This window comes from Scardinius erythrophthalmus (assembly GCF_964197995.2).
Source record: "Scardinius erythrophthalmus genome assembly, chromosome: 7".
In the NCBI taxonomy this organism is placed as follows: Eukaryota; Metazoa; Chordata; class Actinopteri; order Cypriniformes; family Leuciscidae; genus Scardinius; species Scardinius erythrophthalmus.
In genome coordinates this window covers 12,062,665-12,084,808 of record NC_138227.1, presented here as the reverse complement: position 1 = coordinate 12,084,808, position 22,144 = coordinate 12,062,665, and the positions used below count along the sequence as shown (strand labels likewise).

Here is a 22,144-nt window from a genome sequence, read left to right as displayed (position 1 = left end):
AATGATTTAGCTTAACAATAAGAACCAGAACACACTAACTACTGTTCAACATTATTTTATTCTGTTGACCAACAGATCAGAATAGAAAACAGTTGCTGCTCTAGCAACATACTTGCTTACATAGCTTAACGGCATAGCTACATACTGCTAGCAGTCTAACAATTGGCTGCTTGTAGGCAAAAGTTCAAGAACAGTTTACAATAGGTTCAGCCAATATTCACAGTGAAATAAAAACACTTGAAACAAAAAAACAAGCAATACAATTTAAAAGTCTGTCTGGTACTTCAGATAAGATAAAAGTCAATCTAGGTGCAGTGTAATGCTTGCTTCCACTGTTATTGCAGTAACTTAACTGAAGGTACTGAAGCCTATAAACTAATAACTATAATAACTTTGTCCAGTACTGTGAACCAATTCTATACTTAAAATATGGTTACAATGTGTACCCAGTATTCATCTGGGTCGCAGTGGTACTATCTGACAACAATTAAAGAACACTCAAGAATACAGTAGTGAGAACAACATGAACTGTGCATGAGAAAGAACTAGGGACATTCGATTGCAATAGTCTCCCTTCTGAAAAGTGTTTTTTTTTTTTTTTTACTCCCTCCATTCATGGTCCGATATTTTTGTTATCAGGGAAAGAACCTTCGGACTGACCGCCAGCTGCCTTTTGGTAGAATTCTTCTCCACTTTCGATCCCTTGTCTGGGTTGATCTTAAAAAGGCATCTGTCAAGTGAAAGACATAAAACAATTTTAGTAATAAAATGTGGACTCCTGCAAAATATACCTTATATCTTGACATGAGGACGAATCAGGAATAAATTGGAAAACATACTGTATGTACGCAGTGTTTCCCACAGAATTAGATTCTATTTGCGGTGGTGTGGTGTTTGGGGACCGGGGTGGGGATTAAGTTAAATATATCATATATATATATATATATATATGATATATTTTTAGTGACAAGTACACATTTCCATTGCCAACACTTAGTGTCAGATACCTTAAAGGGATAGTTCACCCAAAAATGAAAATTCTATCATCGTTTACTCACCCTCAAGTTGTTCCAAACCTGTATGAGTTTCTTTGTTCTGTTGAACACAAAGGAAGATATTTGGAAGAATGACAGAATCAAACAGATCTCGATCCCCATTGACTACCATAGTAGGAAAAAATATATACTATGATAGTCAATGGGGACTGAGATCTGTTTGGTTACAAACACTCTTCCAAATATCTTCCTTTGTGTTCAACAGAACAAAGAAACTCATACAGGTTTGGAACAACTTGAGGGTGAGTAAACGATGATAGAATTTTCATTTTTGGGTGAACTATCCCTTTAAAGACATTGCTATGCCATTGCTACACTTTCTATGCTATGACTGCTCCACAGACTTCTTGTTGCAAATTTTTCTCACACACAAACCTGGACCTGGAGATGGACACACACACACACACACACACACACACACACACACACACACACAAACACACGCACAAAAAACACACACACACACACACACACACAGACACACACAAACTCACAAACTCACAAACTTACTGACACACTCAAACACAGGCTCACACACTCAAACATTCAAAAAGACTCTCACACACACACAGACTCAGACACACACACACACACACACCTGGAGATTGAGGTGGACAAAAACCAACACACACCAACCTGAACCTGGATAGCGTTTAACATAGACTAACCCTAGTGTGAGATATGTATCGTCTACGGTAATATCTTAATTATTGTTTTAACAATGAGCAGACATTATCGAGTATGTTACTTCACTCATTTTTGAAAACCATATTTAAAAAAAAATCCTCCATGCAGCACGCATGTAGCTGCTGAAAATTCCTCACTGAAGTAAGAAATTTGTGCAAAAACAGCAGCAAGAGATAAAACACAAACAGTATCAGCATATAGATGGGAACAAAAGTGCAGTGTAGTTTTTATTCCTGGCATTATACACAAGCAGTTTAGAACACAGCCAATTGTGTTCTAAACTGCTCGACTTTGAATAAAAATAAACTGACGGCTGTGCCCTGAACGTCGTTCAGTGACAAATGCTGTAACGTAACGATATATCAAAAATATATTGATATTGAATTAGAGTCCAACTGAAAAAAAATGTTAAGGCATAATTCCACTGCTGTATGTACTTTCACATATCAATCCAAGACGTGAGGCAGACTGTAAAGTATAGCACAATATGCGCTGTGCTGGCACACTGTGTGTGGCTTTTCACACAGGCACTGTTCCGCCTCTGTTACTATCAACCATTTCCTGCTCAGATCTGACCCGCCCTTTCCATATATTTCACACAGCACAGCGTGGAGGCATATTGGCACAATACTGGGCACTGTAACTTAAAGAAATATAATATAAAGTGGCTTAATGTGGACTTGCTGCTCACTGTGCTGCTGAGGCACACAAGGCCCACACACACAGCTGTTGCATCATATACATCTCAACTGAAACTAGAGGGGAGGAGGCACAAGCTATACTATCGGACTATCGCCTCTTGAGATAAAAAGTAGAATAACCACACAGAATGTGTTGGGGTTAAGCTTGTTAGCATGCTGTTAATGATGTCATGTCTTTGTCATGACACATAGTACCTTTTAAGAAGTCTATTAAAGGGATACTCCACCGTCTTTTCATATTAAACTATGTTATTCCCTTAACTAAGATGAGTTGATACATACCTCTCTCGTCTCAGTGCGTGCACTCAATCGCTCTCGCGCGCAGCGAAACTTTGTTCACTCAGTTCATTCAATATGGGCCAAGCAGAGAAGCTACCAAACACCTCCACGTTTTCCCTATTTAAACACAGTTACTCGCGTAGTGTAACTCGACCTAGGACGGTGACACAAAACAAAACGTTGCGCTTTTCTAAGCGTGTAAAATGGATAACTATATTGTATGGCGGAATACCATAGCAAGTGCTTGTAAGCACTTCGTCTTGGCGGAGTAATATCTTCACTAGAGGGAGCGGGGGCCGGTGAGAGGGTATTCTTCACGAGTGAAGATATTACTCCGCCAGGTCGAAGTGCTCATAAGCACTTGCTATGGTATTCCGCCATACAATATAGTTATCCATTTTACACGCTTAGAAAAGCGCAACGTTTTGTTTTGTGTCACCGTCCTAGGTCGAGTTACACTACGCGAGTAACTGTGTTTAAATAGGGAAAACGTGGAGGTGTTTGGTAGCTTCTCTGCTTGGCCCATATTGAATGAACTGAGTGAACAAAGTTTCGCTGCACGCACTGAGACGAGAGAGGTATATATCAACTCATCTTAGTTAAGGGAATAACATAGTTTAATATGAAAAGACGGTGGAGTATCCCTTTAATACACTCTCTACGGTTGAGAAAATGTAGTGAAAAAGACAGCAAGGGAAAGTTGTGAAATCCTGTCCTGTGCAAGGCTCTTTTATTAAATTGCATTCGATTTTAAAGGGGTAACTATTTTTTCTAGTCATTCTATATCTGTTTGGATATTTAAAATGGACGTCTGAAGAAATGCGAAAAATGGACAGAATACCAATCATAATGCAAAGTCACCACCGAAAACTTTGATGTCAGAGACATTTGAGTATTATTACTAAGAACATGTACTCCACTGACCCTGTGCTGTGTTCTTTATACCAAAAATCAATAAAACTTTTCAAAAAAAAAATTGACTTTTTTCTCACCTCTGCAAGAACTCCAATGTTGCTCCTTGGCCTTCTGGGTAAGATATGTTCAGGCAGTAGTACGTGGCAAACATCAATACAAGAGCATCAGTGAAGGCATTGATGTGACCATTCACAATGGTCTGGTCCACAGAAAGCATGAAGTACTCTGCTGCCAATGGAGAATTTCCTGTTGTAAACACACAAAAGACAGGCAGGGGATCTGTATTTTTGTGACAAACTGTGCTCAAAGACCATAAAGTCCAGTAATTATTCAATACGTTTGTAAAGTTAAATTATATTTAACTAAAACACACGAAACATGAAAAAAAACATCCATCACACAATTGGTAGGGGTGGAAATCACCAGACAAACAATACGATATTATCATTACATATAAATCTGGGGTAGGTAATGTTGCAGAAGTCAACTAAGATCTCTTCAGTTGATTAGGCATGTTTTATGCTTTTTTCATGCTGAATGACTTATTTCCAAGAAACGTGCGTGCACATCTCTGGTAAACACGAATTAAAGTGGTGCTTTTGCATGACTCTTTGCGGAGAAACTCGATTAAATCAACTAATCGATTAGTCGATACAACTGAATGATTATTTGTTGACCTTGAATTTCTTCAATCGAGGACAGCTCTACTTCACAGGTAGGCAGTATCTAGTCAGATAGAAATTAGCTGCATATGAATCAAATAACTGCATTTCAACAAATCTGACAAGCTGCTGGCTTACTGATCAACCTTATCTACATGACTGTAGCTTGAGCAAATGCCCATAAATTAATTTTGCTACCAGTGTATAATCCATGCCATCATATGTAAAGGAAGAAGGCAAAAAAGAATAACTACACCTTTAATAACCAATAGTAAATTATAATAATAATATAATAACATAACTATGTCAGAAAAAGAAAATATTCAAACTTACCACACACAACAATGCATGGCGTACTTGGAAGTTCCGCACAGTTCACTTCAGAGGGCAGGATTGTTTGATCCAGTTTATGGAACATCTGGTCTTCTTCCTCATTGAAATATCTAACAAGTAGTTGAAGAAACCCAGCAGCACTGACATCTGCAACATTCTTGCTTGATGCTTCCATTTCTCTGAAGATGGTCTCCATCTTCCCTGTCTTGTCACTGGTCTTGAGGTATGAAATAACCCTGGCATATTTGTTTTCCATGGCTTTGTTATCAATGTCCATGCCTGTAAGCTCTTTGAAATGAGTCTTCATGCCAGTTATTTCAAATAAATATGGCCAATCGTTTATCAAATCAGAGGTCTCAATTCCATTGATAATGTCTTTTCTCTGAGTGAAGAAAGTGGTCCTCATCATTTTCTCAATACATTTCGTGTCACGGCATCTTTCTTTGTACATTTTCTTTAACTGTTCTTGTGCTTGCTTCTGGGATTCCAGTGTTTCATCAGTTGGTAGACGCATTGGTTGCCAATTAATGCATCCATAGGTGTCTAGTCTTCTCTTCCTGGGTGGGGTATCCTCTCCTTCACTGGTGCTAATAAGTTGTCTTTTTAAGGAAAGTGGAGTGCTTCCTCTCTTCAAGTTATCCACCCTGCTGAGCATCTGTTTTGTGAGTGAGTCATATCCACTGCCCACAATTTCACCTTCAATGACATCAGTGAATGCCACAGGATACACCTTTGCCATCTTTCTTGCGATCTCACTGAGGTGTTTCTTTGCGGGTGTTGGGCATATTGTTAAGATTTCACTGATAATCAGCCGTATCATTTCAAGTCTGTCACTCTTTGTTGGTCGCTTCCCTTCTTCTAATTTTCTGATGAGCTCAGATGGCAACTTCTTCCATGGAATTTCAAAATTGAAATGCCAGCTGTTGTCAGACGGTCGACGAGGTGTGCAACCTATACTTGAACTAGATGTTGACCTTGGTGAATTTGAACTTGCTGAGCTGTAGCCACCTGAAAGGTTACAGATGAAAATATGATGATACAACATGCACTGCAAAGCCAAACAATTTCATACCAATTTTTGGGGGCTTAGTTTGTTTTTTAAACAATCACAGAAAAATTACACAAAATTATGTTCTGTTTAGTTATGTAGTGGAGCAACACAGACATGGTGCCCTTTTATTTTTAGAATAGTTAATGGCCATATGTAGAGAAGATACATACTTGCCAAATAGTGAAACTTCAGACAAGACTAATGATAAGTTCAAAGACCAAAAAAGTCACATTCTGTGCAATAGGCATGGACTCACCAGAAGGAAACATCTCATCAGGCCGTGTATGAGGACTGTCACAAGACTGTTGGTTGCTGGGAAGACTGTCCAACGCATCTCTTTGGCCTTAAAAGACACACAATAGTGGAGTTATGTCTTGTTTATTTTTTTTGCCACAGTAACAACATAAACCTTTATTTGGAGATAATAAGAACACCAGAAAAAGCATATATCATATATATTAGCATATATCTAATGTTCTTAATATTAAAAGTTGCATTAAGTACAAACACATACTTGTGGTTTTAAAATGGGAAATAAGTTTCCTTGCTTCCACTGGCTTCAGGACATGAAGAAGGTCACTTTCTTGAATGTAGTTCAAGTCTTCAAGGTCGTGAACTCCTAATTCTTGAAGAGCCTCGAGCAAAGGGTCAAGTTCCCTTAGTTTTGGGAGTGTTGAGGTAAGGAAAGAGGAAAGAGCACTCTGTGTATCCATAACTATACAGGAGAGAAAAGACACATTGATAGTTTTCTTTACTCTGTATCAACAACGCTGTGTTTCAGTGAAATGACTCTTGTCCCAAAAAGCTTGTACTCAGGCAATGGATAATAATCCAGTTTGAGCTCTCCTTTCACACACTTCATGGTCTGCCTTGCCTCTTTCACTTCATAAAGTCCAAACTCCGCTAAATATGACACATTATGAGGTGTAACAATAAAGTACACATGCTTCTCCTCCTTCACCAGTATAAGCTGAATTTGTCCGAATTCGGTTGACTCACCGTGGCTCAGACAAAGAAAGAACCCCTTTCTGTATTGAGTGCCTTTCCACTGTACCTCTGTACTTGCCACAACATTGGTTTCCTTGACCAAAGTTTCTCCAACAGCAGTGCGCACTGCATTGCTGTACAGTTCAGCATGGAAAGGAGTGGAGTTCTTCACCACCAATGAAGGTGCAAAAAAAGAGCCTGCATGTAAGTAGGCTTGTAGTAGCTGGTGGTTTCTGGCAAGTGTTTGACATACATTTTTGAAATTTTGTGTTCTTCGCACACATCTTTTGAAGTATGAATGCTTGCTCTCGAACCTCATTGTCCACAACCGCATGAGAGGGCCAAATTTCAGTATCAGTGCAGGGTAGTGAGTGAGGTAATGGTGCTTTGGTCTCAATTTGTGCGCAGGAAACATTTCTTTCCTTGCCTCTAGATAGTCACGTATCTGAACATTGAGCAGAGCAATCTGTGGTGCTGATATTTTAGGGGCACAAATTAATTCCACTACCTCTTTCAGTTGGACAGTCAGCTGCCATACTGGATTCTCTGTATCTGTGATCCTATCCCCGATTATAAGAGGGAGAAGTCTCAGCAAAGACCAGTTTTCTGCTGCCTGTCCACCTAGTTTTACACCCTTTTCAGAAACTTCTGAGGGTGTAGAATTACCATCAGATCCCTGATAGCCAAACTGCCTAATCCTACGATTAAGTTGGGAATATGTGAAGAATTTCTTCACCTTGACAAAGTAGTTTATGTAAATGGCAAGGTCATATGCCACAACACCCTCAAACAAATCATGGCCAATACAGGGTGGGAGGCCTGGCTGGCAGACATGGAAAAAAGCCAGAGAGTTAAAGATCGAGTCAAATTTCAAACCTCTGACTTCACTTACATCATCATTGTGCAGCTCTTGTATAGTGTCATTGTAGTCTTGTACTGTGCGGATGGATGCATTGTGTTCAAAGTCGTCTAGCTTATCTCTGGTAATGTGACAATACCGGCAGAAATAGCGCGATGTACTGAAGTTTTCTGTGAAGCCACCGATATTATGCGAACCCAAGTTATCCCCAGCAATGCAATAGAGTGTTGCTTTCACAGTGTTTCCACGTATATTCAGACCATTTGTCTCCAGTTCTCTGAGATCTGATAACAATGGAGAGAACACTTTCTCATGGCCAAAATGCTTGAAATCAGCCTCTCGACACAAGAGCAAAAGCTGCATGTTATCAACGGTGGATCGACGAAAAGGATTAAAGTTTGCAAGAGTGAAGTAGACCCCAAGCATTTTGTGTTTTTTCTTTGCAGAGCCAATGGGATTAACCACCTCGAAAGCATCTTGATACAGTATCACCTTTAAAGTGAGACCTGACTCTGAAAACAGAGGATTGGATTTGAATAAAGATCCATCACACACATCGTTAAAAATACGAGGTGCACTCTCATTCCCAGTTGTAGAACATTCTTCCCACACAGCAGGATCTTTTAACAGAGCTGTTAATGTATCTTTTATGGGAATGTACTGAGCATTTCGCTCTTTTCTGTTTTCATCAAACCCCAAAAAAACTGTCTGTGGATGCACATAGGCAAAATTCTCCTCAAAATACTGCTTTCTCTTGTACTCTGTAGAAAGTGCAGAGCTACAGGATGAATGCATATCTATGTCATCTAGGGTCGTCAAAACATCTTTAATTTCTGTCTCTGTTAGTTTAGTTTTTGCATGAAGAGATACTTTAAGTTGATTCTTTGTGTGTTGCTGGCAAACACCACTGAGACTATTAATTTCTTCTACAATCAACTGTATTGTAGAGGAGGGGATGAGGTGCTTTGCCTGCAACTTCATGTAAAACATGCATAGGTTTCTCATGTATAAGCTCTTCATTTGTGCAGGATCCAGTGTAACCTCACCAGGCCCATCATCAACTGCCCCTTCATCTGACTGGCTTTCAACAACAGAAAACTGAGGCTCACTAGGAGCTGAAGGAAGACAGTATGCACCAGAGACATGAAGAGCTGTGGAATGTTTGTGCTTTCTAGATAGGTGGGACGTTAAAGATGATTTCACTGAAAAAGTCTTATCACAGTTTTTGAATGGGCATTGCACCTCCTCTCTTTTTGAAGCATGAGATTTCAGGTGACACAAAAGATCTTTCAGATCAATCAACTCTTTCTTACAGTGAGTAAGTTCACATTTAAATGGTCCCTGCAAAGTCTCACACTGTGACACAGAAGATGCCTGCTTATGATGACGGTAAACATGGCATTTAAATGCATTATAATTTCTAAAGTGAGACTTGCAACCTGTTATGCAACATGCATACTGGTAATGAGCCTCATTTCTGTGTAGCTCTTGATGTTGAACATAACCTTTTAAGGTTTTCACAGAAACACCACACCTGTGACAAGTGTATTCTTGGACCATGGCAAAACACTCACCTCTTCAGATTACTTTGAGGTCAGCAAAATCTGTTGAGAGACAGAAAAAAAAATATATTTGAGTGCATAGGCAATCTTAATTGAGAAAAAAAATACAAATAACTTATATTGGAAACTATTGTGTGCAAGTAACGTTAGTTAAATATGTAAAACAGTTAACACTATCTCAACCTAACGTTACATTATAACGTTAGTGAGCCAACACTTCACTCATAACATTGGCACTGTTTAACGTTACACTAACACGTTAACGTCGACTTTCAGGTCACAACACAAGTTATAGAATTAGCACGTTTGCAAAGCTGGAGTAAAGTCAAAGATGGTAAATGATTAGCACTAACAAGCTAACATTTATGCTAACTAAAGTTACCATGCTTGAGTTGGTAATGTTAACGTTAGTTATACAGTTTATATTTCGGGCTTACGTACCTTGTAGTTCTTGTTTACTTGCAGACTGTGAGTGGTATCTTTTGCATCCTGAATATGGCACAACGCGTTGCACAAAAAAGTCGCTCACTTCCAAACTGTCTCAAGCAAACACTATGAAAACGAAAAAACAGCCGCGCTCCTCTCTGGCTCACAAATGTGTCTGTAACGGTCTCTCTGGGCTGTTTCGCGCTTTCTAACGTAACCCCTCCCACTCAAACGTTGCCGTTGTTCTTTAAAATTATTGGACGTTTCACCTATTTTTTTTTAAGTTTCACATGTTTATAGTCATGTGTCCCAAAATCTCCTGCTCCTGACTTTGCAGTTTGCCAGTTTACACGTGATATGGGAAATAAACAAAGCCTGCAGTGTGAATGTAGTTTAACAGTTTTCTTTTTTTTTTCTTTTTTTTTTTTTTTTTATATATATTTTTTAACAACCACAACAGTGCTTGACTGATGCATCCATGTCCACATAATGCCCAAACAACAAACCAGCAGGGCTTGCCATCATATCAAGTCATATTGTCCCATCACAACTACCTTTCAAGAGTTGATGTTTTAATGAAAGTAATCATGCTATGTAGGAAAACAGGAAATACATATGTATGAAAATCAAGACCTGTATAAATTTGTTTCTGTCAGGTAAAAGTATCTCCATTTAATCAGAGCTACCAGAGCTTTGCGATAATAAGCATTAGTCAAGTCAGAGTTCAGAGGAAATGCCAGATGCAAAACACACTTCAAAAGTGCACAGAAATTGTACATAAATATATTTGACATTTTACTTATTTAGCTTACGCTTTTATCCAAAGTGACTTACAATTGTTATATATCAGAGGTCACATCTCTGGAGAAACTAGGTAACCCATTTTGTTCAGGGCATAATATCACGGTGAGATTTGAACCCAGGTCTCTCAGGGATCTTTCCCACGGCCCTGTGTTCCCACATTTCTAAGAATCTTTTTTTTTTTTTTTTCAGAAAATTTAGAAAATTAGGCCCTATGTTCCCACAACCATATGTTTCCACAGCCCTATGTTCACCAAAAGGTCGGGAGAAATCTGCCAGGAACTCTATGATCCCACATTTCTAGGACATTTTCAAAATTGAGTAGTGTTCATACATTTCCCTATAATTTCAGCAGCTAGTCTACACTACAGCTAGTCTACACTACAGCAGCTAGTCTACACTACAGCTAGTCTACACTACAGCTAGTCTACACTACAGCAGCTAGTCTACACTACAGCTAGTCTACACTACAGCAGCTAGTCTACACTACAGCTATTCTACACTACTACAGCTAGTTAGGGTTAGGGTTAGGGTTAGGGTTAGGGTTAGGTTTAGGGTTAGGGTTAGGGTTGGGTTTAGGGTAACCTTAACCCTCTCTGGGAACAAATAGCTGTGGGAACATAGGGCTGTGGGAAAAAAGAGCTATGGGAAGTGGGAACATAGGGCTGTGGGAAAAAAGAGCTATGGGAAGTGGGAACATAGGGCTGTGGGAGCATAGGCACGCTCCCGTTTCTCAGACCAAAGGCATGTGCCTTTATTGAGTTTGTGCACAGTTACTAAAACACAGTAGCCAGAAATATTTAATGATAACCTGGTGAAATACTGGTAATAAACATTCAGTATTTACTGCAGTGCTTTTATGCTTTTGTCAGTTTATATACACAATATATCTAAAAGTTTATTTTGATTTGCTTGAAAAGAGAAAAGCAACATAATGTAAGAAGTGCTTTATTGGATGGCATCAATATTTAATCAATCAATCTTTATTTGTATATCACTTTACATACAAAATAATGACAATAATGCTTGGATATACTGGTATATACAATTAAATGAGCAACTTCAAGTTCAAATTACCCCGGTCTGCTGGGTAACTGTGGCCACGTTTCTGCACGTTTCGCAATTCTGTAAGCTGAAATGTTTGACTAAAAGGGGCTGTATGATGCTGCATTTCAAGCCCTTTATTGTAGTTCTGTGATCCCTGTATTGTAGCTTCTGCTAGCTAGTTAGCTAGTAAGCTTAATGCTCCGGGGGTATGGGGTGTTAAAGATGTAAACATTAACATTATTACAGATGCTTTGGACTGCTGTTTCAGAGCCAGATTATAACAGCAGCTGCTGCAAGCTATCTTTAGCAACAGCTAGCATTCACAATAAGTAAAGCTATCTGTCCATCAGGAAACTTCATAAAGAGTTGAGGCAGAGCTGCCAGAGGACTTTATTATACACTTTGGCCATGTTTAGCATGAACATCTGACATTGTAACATCATAGATATGACAGAAAACACAGAAAAGCCTAATAGGTCTCCTTCAACAAATAGTATAACGCAAAAGGGGTTTCTGGTACACTGAAAAAAGTCTAACTGCTGTTGTTAATTTAATGTGTATTTTGTCATTGAAATAGTTGAAAATTATTAGTTTTTTCATTTAAAGTTAACGTTTTAGTTTATATTTATGGTTGAATCCATTTTTTTTTACATTGATACATATAATTTGGCAGCGGGATATTAAACTGAATTTATTCATTTGATCAGAGCATTTTTATTAGATTAAGCATGATTTGCACATGCGCATTGTTGAGTTGGCGATCCCGCTCTCTGACCACCTGACCTGTTAAAAAAAAAAAATCGTCCGTTGAACTGTCTGTGAAGAACACACACATTGAATCTGCGACTGCGAGCGGCCGTGATACACTTCAACAGATCCCTCCAGCCAGTCTGCAACACAGAAGAACTCCGAGCAACATTGATACTGGTAAGGTAAAAACACCTACTCCCCCCGCCCAGCACTAATATCATTTCTAAATTCATTTTGTGGGGTCATGACGTTAGCTAAAGTTACCACGTGTAAGTTAGTGCATTACAGCTAATTTTATGTTCATGAATTCAAATGCATTTGTTCTGCTGAGTGTTTTTAATATTTAACAGTGGCGTGAAGAGTCTAGAAAATGTTTATTTGCAGAGATTATTGACTTTTAAGAGCTCTGCGTGCTCTGTTTTAAAGCTAGCTAGTGACGATATCAGTATGAATCCAAACGGCATTAATAGGCATCAAGCAGTAACGTTACCAACCATGTCATGCTAACGTTAGCTAGCTTGTCATGAAGGTGGGTAAATAATGCTCTCTTTAAAAACACTTGAAACGTGGTAACGTTAGTTAATCACCAGGTTCAAGCTGCAAACTTGACTTGTGTTTACTTCTGCTGTCAATAGCATAAGGTCATGTTTAACCCTTGTATGGTGTTCGGGTCTGTTGGACCCGTTTTCATTTTTTATCAAAAGAAAAATTATACAATTTATTCTTTTTTCAAACTGAGACTCATTGGCCTTGGCTCATTTTCTGTGAGGAATATATATCAGAACACATTTTCAATGACCACACACTGTACACCCCCCCTACACATTTATTTTACACACAGGATGTTCGGGTCCACTGGACCCAGGGCTAATAAAAGTGTGGAAATTATAGGTCCTGTGTGTATGTTCTTGTATATGGATTATGGGGACACAAATGTGTATAATGACATAGGTATTAACGTTACAATGTAAACATGTTTTATGACGACATCTGTGTCCTCATACTAAAACATACTAAATGATGTTTTTTGAATCAGAAAATGCCAAAAGTTTTCTGTGATTGATGGGTTTAGGGGTAGGGTTGTGTAGGGGGACAGATTATACAGTTTGTACATTAGAAAAACCATTATGCCTATGGAGAGTGACCGTACACCAAATATCCAAGTGAGTGTGTGTGTGTGTGTGTGTGTGTGTGTGTGTGCGTGCATGTGTGTGTGTGTGGGGGGGGGGGTGTTTTGTGTGTGTCTATGTGTGTGTGTGTTGTGGGTGTGGGTGTGTGTATGTGTGTGCATGAGTGTGTGTGTGCGTGCGTGTGAGAGGGAGATTGTGTGTAAGTGTGAGAGAGTGCAAAAGTGAGTTTTGTTTCTACCCCTGCCGTTCCCGCACGAGGTTGCAATTCTTAAATGTGATCTAACAAAGGTAAAGAGAAAATATTAACCATATATGCTGTTTATATTGCTTGTAATTGGGATGAAGTAAACATCTGTTGAGTATTTTAACATAACATTTTTGATTGTGTTGAATTAAAAACCCCAAAATGCAGCGGGTCCACCAGACCCACGAACACTGGCTGAGTAACAAAAATATAAACACCACACAAGGGTTAATCTTTTATTTACACTCCTAATTATCTTGTGTTAAGTATTTATCAGCCATAATATTACAAGGCCCAGCTATTTCTAGCTGGTAAAGTTAGTTTGCTACACTGTTAACAGCATTTAAGGTTACATGTGGTAGAAATGTACCAAAATGTTAGCCAGCTTTCCTAAAAAACATTAAATTAAAGTAAATATATCTATTTATGTTAAATGTTGGGTATTCTTAATTTGTGCGTGATGTTAGTAGTTAACAAACTCTGATGGCTAACAGCTAAAACTTAATCATGTTTTCACTTTCAACTTAAGGGAAGAAGCCACCAATCAGTCTGCTGGGCTCCTGCCAGTGATCATTGCTTGTGGTAAGGTCTATTTACAATGTAATAAGGGCATTTGTGGTAATTAGGCATTTGTGCATCCTAGTGTAGTTTCTCTCATCTGTGAAGTTGTCTATCAGATCTACTAAGTAAAACTAGATGTGGTCTGCTCAGTTGCCTAAAGGTATATTTTCTATCTCATGTTTCTTCAGTTATCCACACATGTGGCAATGTAAAGACTGTGACAATTTATTCAAGAAGATCTGAACTTTTGAAACACTATAAACTTGATCATCTGCATTATGGACCGGGCCGTTTTCTGTTCATCTTAAAAACTTATTTTTGTATGCCCTACTTTTTAGATCAATGACTAGTTCATGCGAATCATAGTTTGGTACACTGAATAGTCTGAATAGTTTATTTTTATTTTTTTTATGTTTAATTTTAATTCATAGTAACTGTTTTTACTCAGACTGTGGACATCACCATCAGAAGAGAATGCATCCTCAAATCTCTGATCTACCTCGGAAACCTGTTGAGCACCTTATCAAAGAATTCCAGGTAAGGGCATCTCTCTCACAGTTTACATCTACAGACTAACTACATCTTACATCTATAGTCTAGGTTTTCCTAGCCATATTTAATAAATAGGGGTGTGACGAGAAACTCGGCTCACAAGATAAGATTTTAACACTATTTAAATCTTTGATGCTAAATTATGACTGAATTTTGAGCAGTAAACACTTCCAGACTAGGGTTGGGCGATGTCTACCAATTTGGCATCGGACGATGTCTACAGTGAAATATCGCGATGGACGATGATATCGGGTGGGTGAGGGTTATAACAAAACGCCGGCTCAACATCGTGATGTCTGTTCAGCTGTCTGGGCCGATATCATCGTCTATCGGCCGAACCCTATTCCAGACCACATCCAGACGTACCAAAACAATCTTTTTTTTCTTCCCTGTCTTACCTGGAACAGTGTCAAAAAAGTGCGTCCAAAGAATCCATTTGCAAATGACTTAACACCTATATGCACACGCTACTTCATATTACAGGCCTATATGTGGCGTTCTTTTTGCTACAAAAATTAACCAAAAACGGAGAAGAGCACAGCCTTCAGTCAATTCCACTCCCGTTCTTAAAGCTACACTGTGTAACTTTTTTAGTTGATTCTTAGCAAAAACACTTAGTTCTTTCAAAAATATATGTGCTCATTAATGTATAATTACTTCTTTCAAGTAATAAAGTATTCTCGTAAGTTTATAATCTGCCATTGAAAGTACATACGGGTAAGGAGTTCAAATGCCGGTCGCCATGTTGCCCCTCCATCTTGAAACTACATTGGCCAAAGAGGGACATACAAGCTTCGCCTTTTGCGTTTTTACACGCAGTAGCACAGTGACGAATGTGAGAGGGAGATTACTCGCGACTGCCGGCAGATTTGAAAAACTCCTACGGCCATAGAGCAGTTGAATTGAAGGGTCTTGTAAAACGTGCTGAGGTATTATTAATTCGTGGCCACGAAACAATTCACCTGAATATTCACCAATTCACACACAAAAAAGAAATAAAAAGCTGTACGAGAATACATTTACATTACATTTACAATTATTTATATACAGTAGTCTGCCTTCACTGAAGAGCTATCTTCACAGGTAAGAAAAACAGTTTAATAATTATTATTAATTCGTGGCCACGAAATAATTCACCTGAATATTCACCAATTCACAAAAAATAGGACTTTAGCATTCACTAATAGTATCAAACTGTTTTTGGCCACGTTGTAATTCGTTAAATCAAAATGAGGGAGGGAATTAGTTCAATGTGTCCACGATTTATTAAAACGAGGGAATAAATAAGTCGTCGTAACAACTAATTATTTAGATCAGTGGCAGAGGTGGAAAGAGTACTGAAAATTTGTACTCAAGTACAAGTACGGTTACATTGCTGAAATAATACTCAATTACAAGTAAAAGTACTGGTGTCAAAAAAGTAATTAAGTAAAAGTAGGCTACAAATTACTTTTCTCAAAAACTACTCAGAGTACTAGTTACTAATTACTTTTTAGCTGGCGATAGTTAATGCATTACCAATAAATATTCAACCAAATCATAGATTTATGTAGAAAATAGCTACTTTTAACACGTTTTTACCTTATTGTCGAAGGAAATTAATTAGTGGATACTGGAATTTCTAACTTCAATATGACACCTTGAAATATGTCAATATTCAGTAGGCCTAGCCTATCATTTTTAATACCATCGGGAAAACTACTACATACTAAATATTTTAATATCTACATTTTTGTCCATCCATTTTGTCAAGGCAATCATTATTTTCAAGCATTGAAAAGCACAACACTCATTGTAATAGTAATCTATTTGAATGGAAAAGTTTAATTCAAGTCTTCTGAAGAGACACGTCCACTTTATAAGGTGAGATTTTAATTCAGGCTTTTGTTTACATATTTAAACATTGATCAATAACCATTACAATAATCTAATATTTACTCACTCCGTGTATTTGTCTTTACAATAGGGTAATGTGAACTGTTGCAATAGCTCACACACAGCACAAGGAAGCTTGATTTCAATTGAAACTGAATTTAATTTGCAAAAAGACTAGATTTTTCATAACTTTTGACAGCGTTTAATTCAATAGCATGGAGAGATTGGAGCTGGACGTCATTTGAGTCTGCAGTGAGAACCACTTGGAGAGATTCGCGATTGCACATGATATGACACACAGTCCGAGAGCGCACACTCAATATACGAGTCCAGTATATTTGAGAGCTCGCGTCCAGTTTTCTGCGATTACATGAATGTGCCCTCGTGTTATAATATTCTTCGTGACATTTGCCATTAAAATATGCCATAGAAACTTGCAGGTATTAATCAAATTATGCGTTATAGGCCTACCTGCTGCAATCCCGCGCTGAGAGGAGGCGGTGCTGTCGTTGAGATGAGAGAATGAGAACGCGCAGCTGCCATCGTATCGGTGTATAGGCCAAAATGAGTATTGACAGATATTTCAGTATTGATATGTATCATAATATAGATATTTTGACAATACTACTATGTAGTTTGTTGTTCCAAACTTTCAGTCCAGCCATTAATCACTCTGAGCTCCTCGCCTCCTTCATGATCAGCTCTTCAAAACCTGCTGCGACTGCGGCGGCTTTCATTTAGTCCAAATATCAGGGTTTTTATTGGTCCATTTACTATCGAATATTTTTATTGGCTACCGAAATGCCATTCAAAGATTTGAATATCAATTCAAATTGTACTCAGTAACGAAATGTGATTTTACAAGTAGTGAAGTAGATTACTTAGCTTAATATGTACTTGAGTACAAGTAAAATTACAGATTTAAAAATATACTCAAAGTACAAGTACCCAAAAAAACGACTTAATTACAGTAACGTGAGTAGTTGTAATTCGTTACTTCCACCTCTGATCAGTGGACAGGGCGCATAAGAACAAACAGTGATAGAGCCCCGGCCGTGCGCGCGTGCACTCTCACCGCCTTCAAACAACACGAGCGCTGTATTGCTCTCTCTCCCTCGCGCATATCAACACAATAGTAAAAGGTCGGAAGACCGATTGTGTTTTATTGATTAGTAGTTTGTTCATATAAAGTGTTTGATTAGTAAGTACATGTTTAGGAAATGCATAATACAAATTGTATGAGTTAAAGGGGTCATGACATGAGAAACCAAATTTGCCTTGATCTTTTGGTTTATAAGAGGTCTTTGTACTATTAAAACTTCCTGCAAGTTTCATAGCTTTAGATGCCCTCCCCATTATAAACGAATCATTTATTTAATCAAGCTCTAAATACAGCTCGTTCTGGATCCATGGTAAGAAGTGACGTCACGGTACGAAGTGACGCACCAGTCGTTTGCATATGACCGCCTCCAGCACAAGACTACTGTGCCTCAGTCATTTCGCATCGTCGCATGATTCGTTGTCACGCGCCCCACAGGAATTCAGTCGTCGACGTGCAGCGAGTGGGTCTCTTTACAAGATTGCTATGGGGCCGCCAAAGCCTTATTTGATCGGTGAGTGATGTGTAGAGACGATTGTGACAGGGCGCATGTTACTGAACGAGCAGAGAGAGCGAGCGAGAGCGCCCCGGCCGCGCGCGCGCACTTTCACTGTCTTTCTCTCTCTCTCCCTCCCTCCCTCGCGCATATGCATCAAAATAACCCGTATTCAAGTGTCTCGGGTTACAAATCTGACATATTAATTCAAAATAGCTTCACACTGTCCATGTGGATACGAGGTAATCCATTCTTAGTTGTTAGTGGTGGACAGATGGTTCATTTTCTGGCTTTCTATATCTATGTTAATAACTGATGCATAAGCACTGACGTTAGCCAATCATAACAGTGGGTGTTAACACTGAACTCTTAAAGGGGAAACACCCCTAAAACAGACTGTTTGAATCAGAGGATGAGAAACAGGATGGGAAATTATCATAAATCACTACATTTTAAAGTTTTTTTGTCCAAAAAACTATAGTAATAATATAATTGTGCCTAAGGCAACATAATAAAACAAAACAAAAAACCATGTCATGACCCCTTTAATGTAACGGTAAATGGACTCTGCGGGTAAAGCTGTTGTGATGAAACTGCGCATGTGCGGGGTAAAACTGTGGCTCTGCGGCTCTGCAGACAGATATTATTGTGCTACGATCAGTGGCGCGGATACTGTGTTTGTTTCTGGCTCGCGCACAGCCTTCACTCTCGGACGCGCGCTTTCTTTGCCCGCTTCATATTATAAAACTAGTCTAGCGGTCTCTGGTGGTGCAAAAATGTATTACAACTAAATTCAATGCACGCCATTGACGCCACTTAACCGAGCAAAATGTTTCACTCGGTTACGCAATTTTTAACGGTTAAATCGGTTAACCATGGACACCCCTACATGCTTATTTTCTCTTTCTTTTTTTTTGCAGGAAAATGAGGTTGAAGAACTGGAGCAGACAATCATGGTGATCTTTATAACTGGGAAAGAGGATCCTCTCTATCCACCCAAAGACATTAAAATTGTCATCGAAGGAACAGAGGTCCTGAAAGATTTGCCCTCGGTTGCAACCGCTTTTGCCATGGCCTTTGGACTCATATACACACTTAACCTTAAATATGCGATAAGGCTTCAGTTCACTTTGAATTTGTGCAAAAGATCCAGATGGAGCTTGATGGAGAAAAGATGACCCCAAAAGTCACTAGACTGACCACGCAGCTGTACAGCACAGAGTAGGCAGAGCTGAATTTCACAGACTTGCTTGATTTTATTTTCCATTTGTGGTTAAATTTTATGGTGTTTTTACGGCCAGGAGCTTGCTATATTGAGAACTGGGGAGATTCACACAAGTCATTGAAGAAAATCATTTGGATAATGTTTCCTATCAGAAAACTTCCTATTTCCAGGATTTGCCTTTAGTGTTCAGCTGAAATAGACTGTTCATCATGTACATTTGAGACAGATATACAATATTGTCATAACATGTAATTGTATTTTAGGATGTTTTATGGTGAAATGTGTTGTCAGGACAAACCTTCCTAATTTAATATTACTACTAAGACTAATGTGATGTCATCAAGATCAAGTGATGATTTGAATAATGTAACACATTTGTGGGCTATTGAACAATAAATATAAATGTGTTCTAAAGGAAAGTGTTATAAGTAGTCATTGATCAAAATGTATTAAGACAACCTAAAATAATTAATTTTATTTAACCTATACATATTAATTTAGTTGGTTTCTAACTTAAAATAATTAGTTTGTTCTAACCTAAAATTATTAGTTTGATCAACCTTTAAAAAGTGGTTGCATGGATTTAAACTTTTCAGGTTAAACTAAATTAAATGATTTACTTTGAGTCAATGTCAAATATTTCGTGTGATCGACGATTACTTTAATTTTTTGAAAGTTGATCCAAGGTTTTTATTTTTTCAGTGTAGATTCTAACATAAATTAATAATATATACTACTATAATGTAATACAAAATGTAAAATTGGCAATTTAAGTAAATTAACAAGCAAATCCATATAAAATTACTGAACAAATATCTTTTTCTGTCAATTGTCACTAATTGCACTTTTAGAAATGTTTTAATGTATCAAACCTTAAATCTTAGTTTTATCTTTTAAATAAATAAAATATTTGTGAATATATGACATTCTGATAGTGTCTTTACAAACTTAGTGGAGAAAAAAAATTGTGTAAATTAAGGTATTGTGGCTGTTTTATTAAATGATAAAAACTGTATTTTGGCAGTTGCTTATAGATTTTTATACTTATTAAAAAAGCAATTATTAAGGTTTTTGTTTTCAAAATGTCCATAATTTTACGAGATATTTGTCAATTTACAAGTATTCTATGTAAAATGACAGAAAAATAATAATTTTTGTTGCTGTTAATTGTTACTAATTGTATCTACTTTTAGCAGTGTTTTTGCAGTATTAAACTTAAATATAACAGTTTTATCTTTTAAATAAAAAAATTATATTTGTGAAAATACGATACATTTTGAATGTATTTTAAAATTAATATTATGTGAAAAAACGTACATTTTCTTTAAAATAACAGAATTGCTCTGCTTATTCACAGCTACAGGTTTTTTATGTTATTTTACATTAGAGATTTAAATTTACGTTTTATTTTTGTAATTTATTGGTGTTTTCATGTATTTAAAAAATACAGAAAAAAATCTGTAAAATTAACATGAAAATGTATATAAAATTACAGATTTTTTTTACAGTGAAGATTTCTTATGGTATAGTCATTGGTTAATATTGTAGAAGGGGCTGACCCATAAAAATGTTATCTCTGGTAGTTTTTGCAGTGACACTGTCCCAAAGCAGACTGCAAGAATGTCAATGTGAGGTATCTGGCTTTGTCCGGAAATGTACTGTTCTCTATCTATACCAAAAATGTATTAATTAATCCATTTTAATGCAGTGAAATGTTGCCATTTTGTACTCTCTGAAATGCAAACTTGTCCTCAACAGGGCCATGTAAGCAAAAAACTTTGCAGAATTGGATTTAACGTGGTTAAACTAAGATGAAAATTATCTAGAGTAGTCATTATTTACATATAATGTAAATGAGGGATGGAGGATTCTGCTATGTGAACAAAAATTCACTAATGATTATTCCATTGAAATTATCTGAAATGACATGACATGATATGAACTGGTGTGTTGCTGACTGTCCCAGCATTGTCTGGGGTTGGGTAAGGATACGTTGCTGTCAGCGTGTGTAGAATCACATGTCGGTGTGATGGATTTCTGTATCGGTTTATTCTCTGACAGGGCTGCACATAGCCTATAATCAATAGCAGTACAGCATGTTACAGATCAATAATTACCCGAAGAGAGAGTGTGTGTGGGAGTGTGAAGCCAGAGCGCTGGAGCGGAACCGTCAAGCCAAACACTGTAACCATTGGTTGAAGACAATCACTTTACACATTGTTGTCATTTCTTAAGTTTTCCCGGGTGGGGAGGTAGTGTACCATACTGTAATTTTACACCCAGACACGCACTCTAGCATTGTTACATACCATTGTCAAGATATTCCATATCCATCACTGCTTTATTCTTTAAACGCTGAAGATTTTGCCAAATTCCATATAGCCTACAAAAACTGTCAAATAGATTTTTGTTGTTGTTGTTGCTGCTTAATCTGAATTATAAGGGTTCACTAATGCTAATTGCAATTCCCACTGTTTAATAAAATCCATTAATATAAATATTTGTTTTTTCAGACGTTGAAGGTGTAGAAAGACTCTATAGTCACCAGACGATAAAGCCGGGGTGGTCTGTGAGCAGTATCCGCCACTCTAGACAATACACGATACGCCCTTCGCATGTCATTCCTCTCATTCTGAGCGCAGAACAATGCCGGCGATTCAGACACTCTTCGGTGCGCCTCTGAAGCACGCGTTCTCCCTCATTCACATACGTTAATGTATGGAGAGAGCGTGACCGGGTCTCGTGCTGTTTCTCTAAGGACGCACGCGTGCCACTCAACGATCAGTGACATAAAGAACGTACGCGGAGCGTTTTGCGCGCAACATTTACACGAACTTTACTTTAAAA

General features: G+C 37.9%; 2 protein-coding genes across 2 annotated transcripts; one reads left to right on the top strand and one right to left on the bottom strand.

Annotated features, from left to right (window-relative positions):
* Positions 1-40: 40 nt before the first annotated feature.
* On the bottom strand, positions 41-9,741 carry LOC308693367 (uncharacterized protein). Its single transcript, XM_081370221.1, has 7 exons — positions 9,533-9,741; positions 9,104-9,133; positions 6,198-6,398; positions 5,940-6,026; positions 4,633-5,640; positions 3,715-3,883; positions 41-730 (listed from the first exon to the last, which is right to left on the bottom strand). Exons 3-7 carry the CDS (start codon positions 6,394-6,396, stop codon positions 601-603), a joined length of 1,593 nt encoding a protein of 530 aa, XP_081226347.1. The 5' UTR covers positions 6,397-6,398; positions 9,104-9,133; positions 9,533-9,741; the 3' UTR covers positions 41-600.
* Positions 9,742-12,177: 2,436 nt separating this feature from the next.
* On the top strand, positions 12,178-19,659 carry LOC308693019 (uncharacterized protein). The gene is made up of 4 exons (XM_081369708.1): positions 12,178-12,292; positions 14,024-14,071; positions 14,499-14,587; positions 18,993-19,659. Exons 3-4 carry the CDS (start codon positions 14,525-14,527, stop codon positions 19,248-19,250), a joined length of 321 nt encoding a protein of 106 aa, XP_081225834.1. The 5' UTR covers positions 12,178-12,292; positions 14,024-14,071; positions 14,499-14,524; the 3' UTR covers positions 19,251-19,659.
* Positions 19,660-22,144: the final 2,485 nt, after the last annotated feature.

Bases quoted from the DNA above. Each gene is read 5' to 3' on its own strand.
- LOC308693367 (XM_081370221.1), bottom strand. From the start codon at position 6,396: ATGGATACACAGAGTGCTCTTTCCTCTTTCCTTACCTCAACACTCCCA. The intron at 5,641-5,939 runs GTGAGTCCATGC...GTAACCTTTCAG, and splicing joins TGATGAGATGTTTCCTTCTG to GTGGCTACAGCTCAGCAAGT. The intron at 731-3,714 runs GTGAGAAAAAAG...TTCACTTGACAG, and splicing joins ACATTGGAGTTCTTGCAGAG to ATGCCTTTTTAAGATCAACC.
- LOC308693019 (XM_081369708.1), top strand. From the start codon at position 14,525: ATGCATCCTCAAATCTCTGATCTACCTCGGAAACCTGTTGAGCACCTT. The intron at 14,588-18,992 runs GTAAGGGCATCT...TTTTTTTTGCAG, and splicing joins ACCTTATCAAAGAATTCCAG to GAAAATGAGGTTGAAGAACT.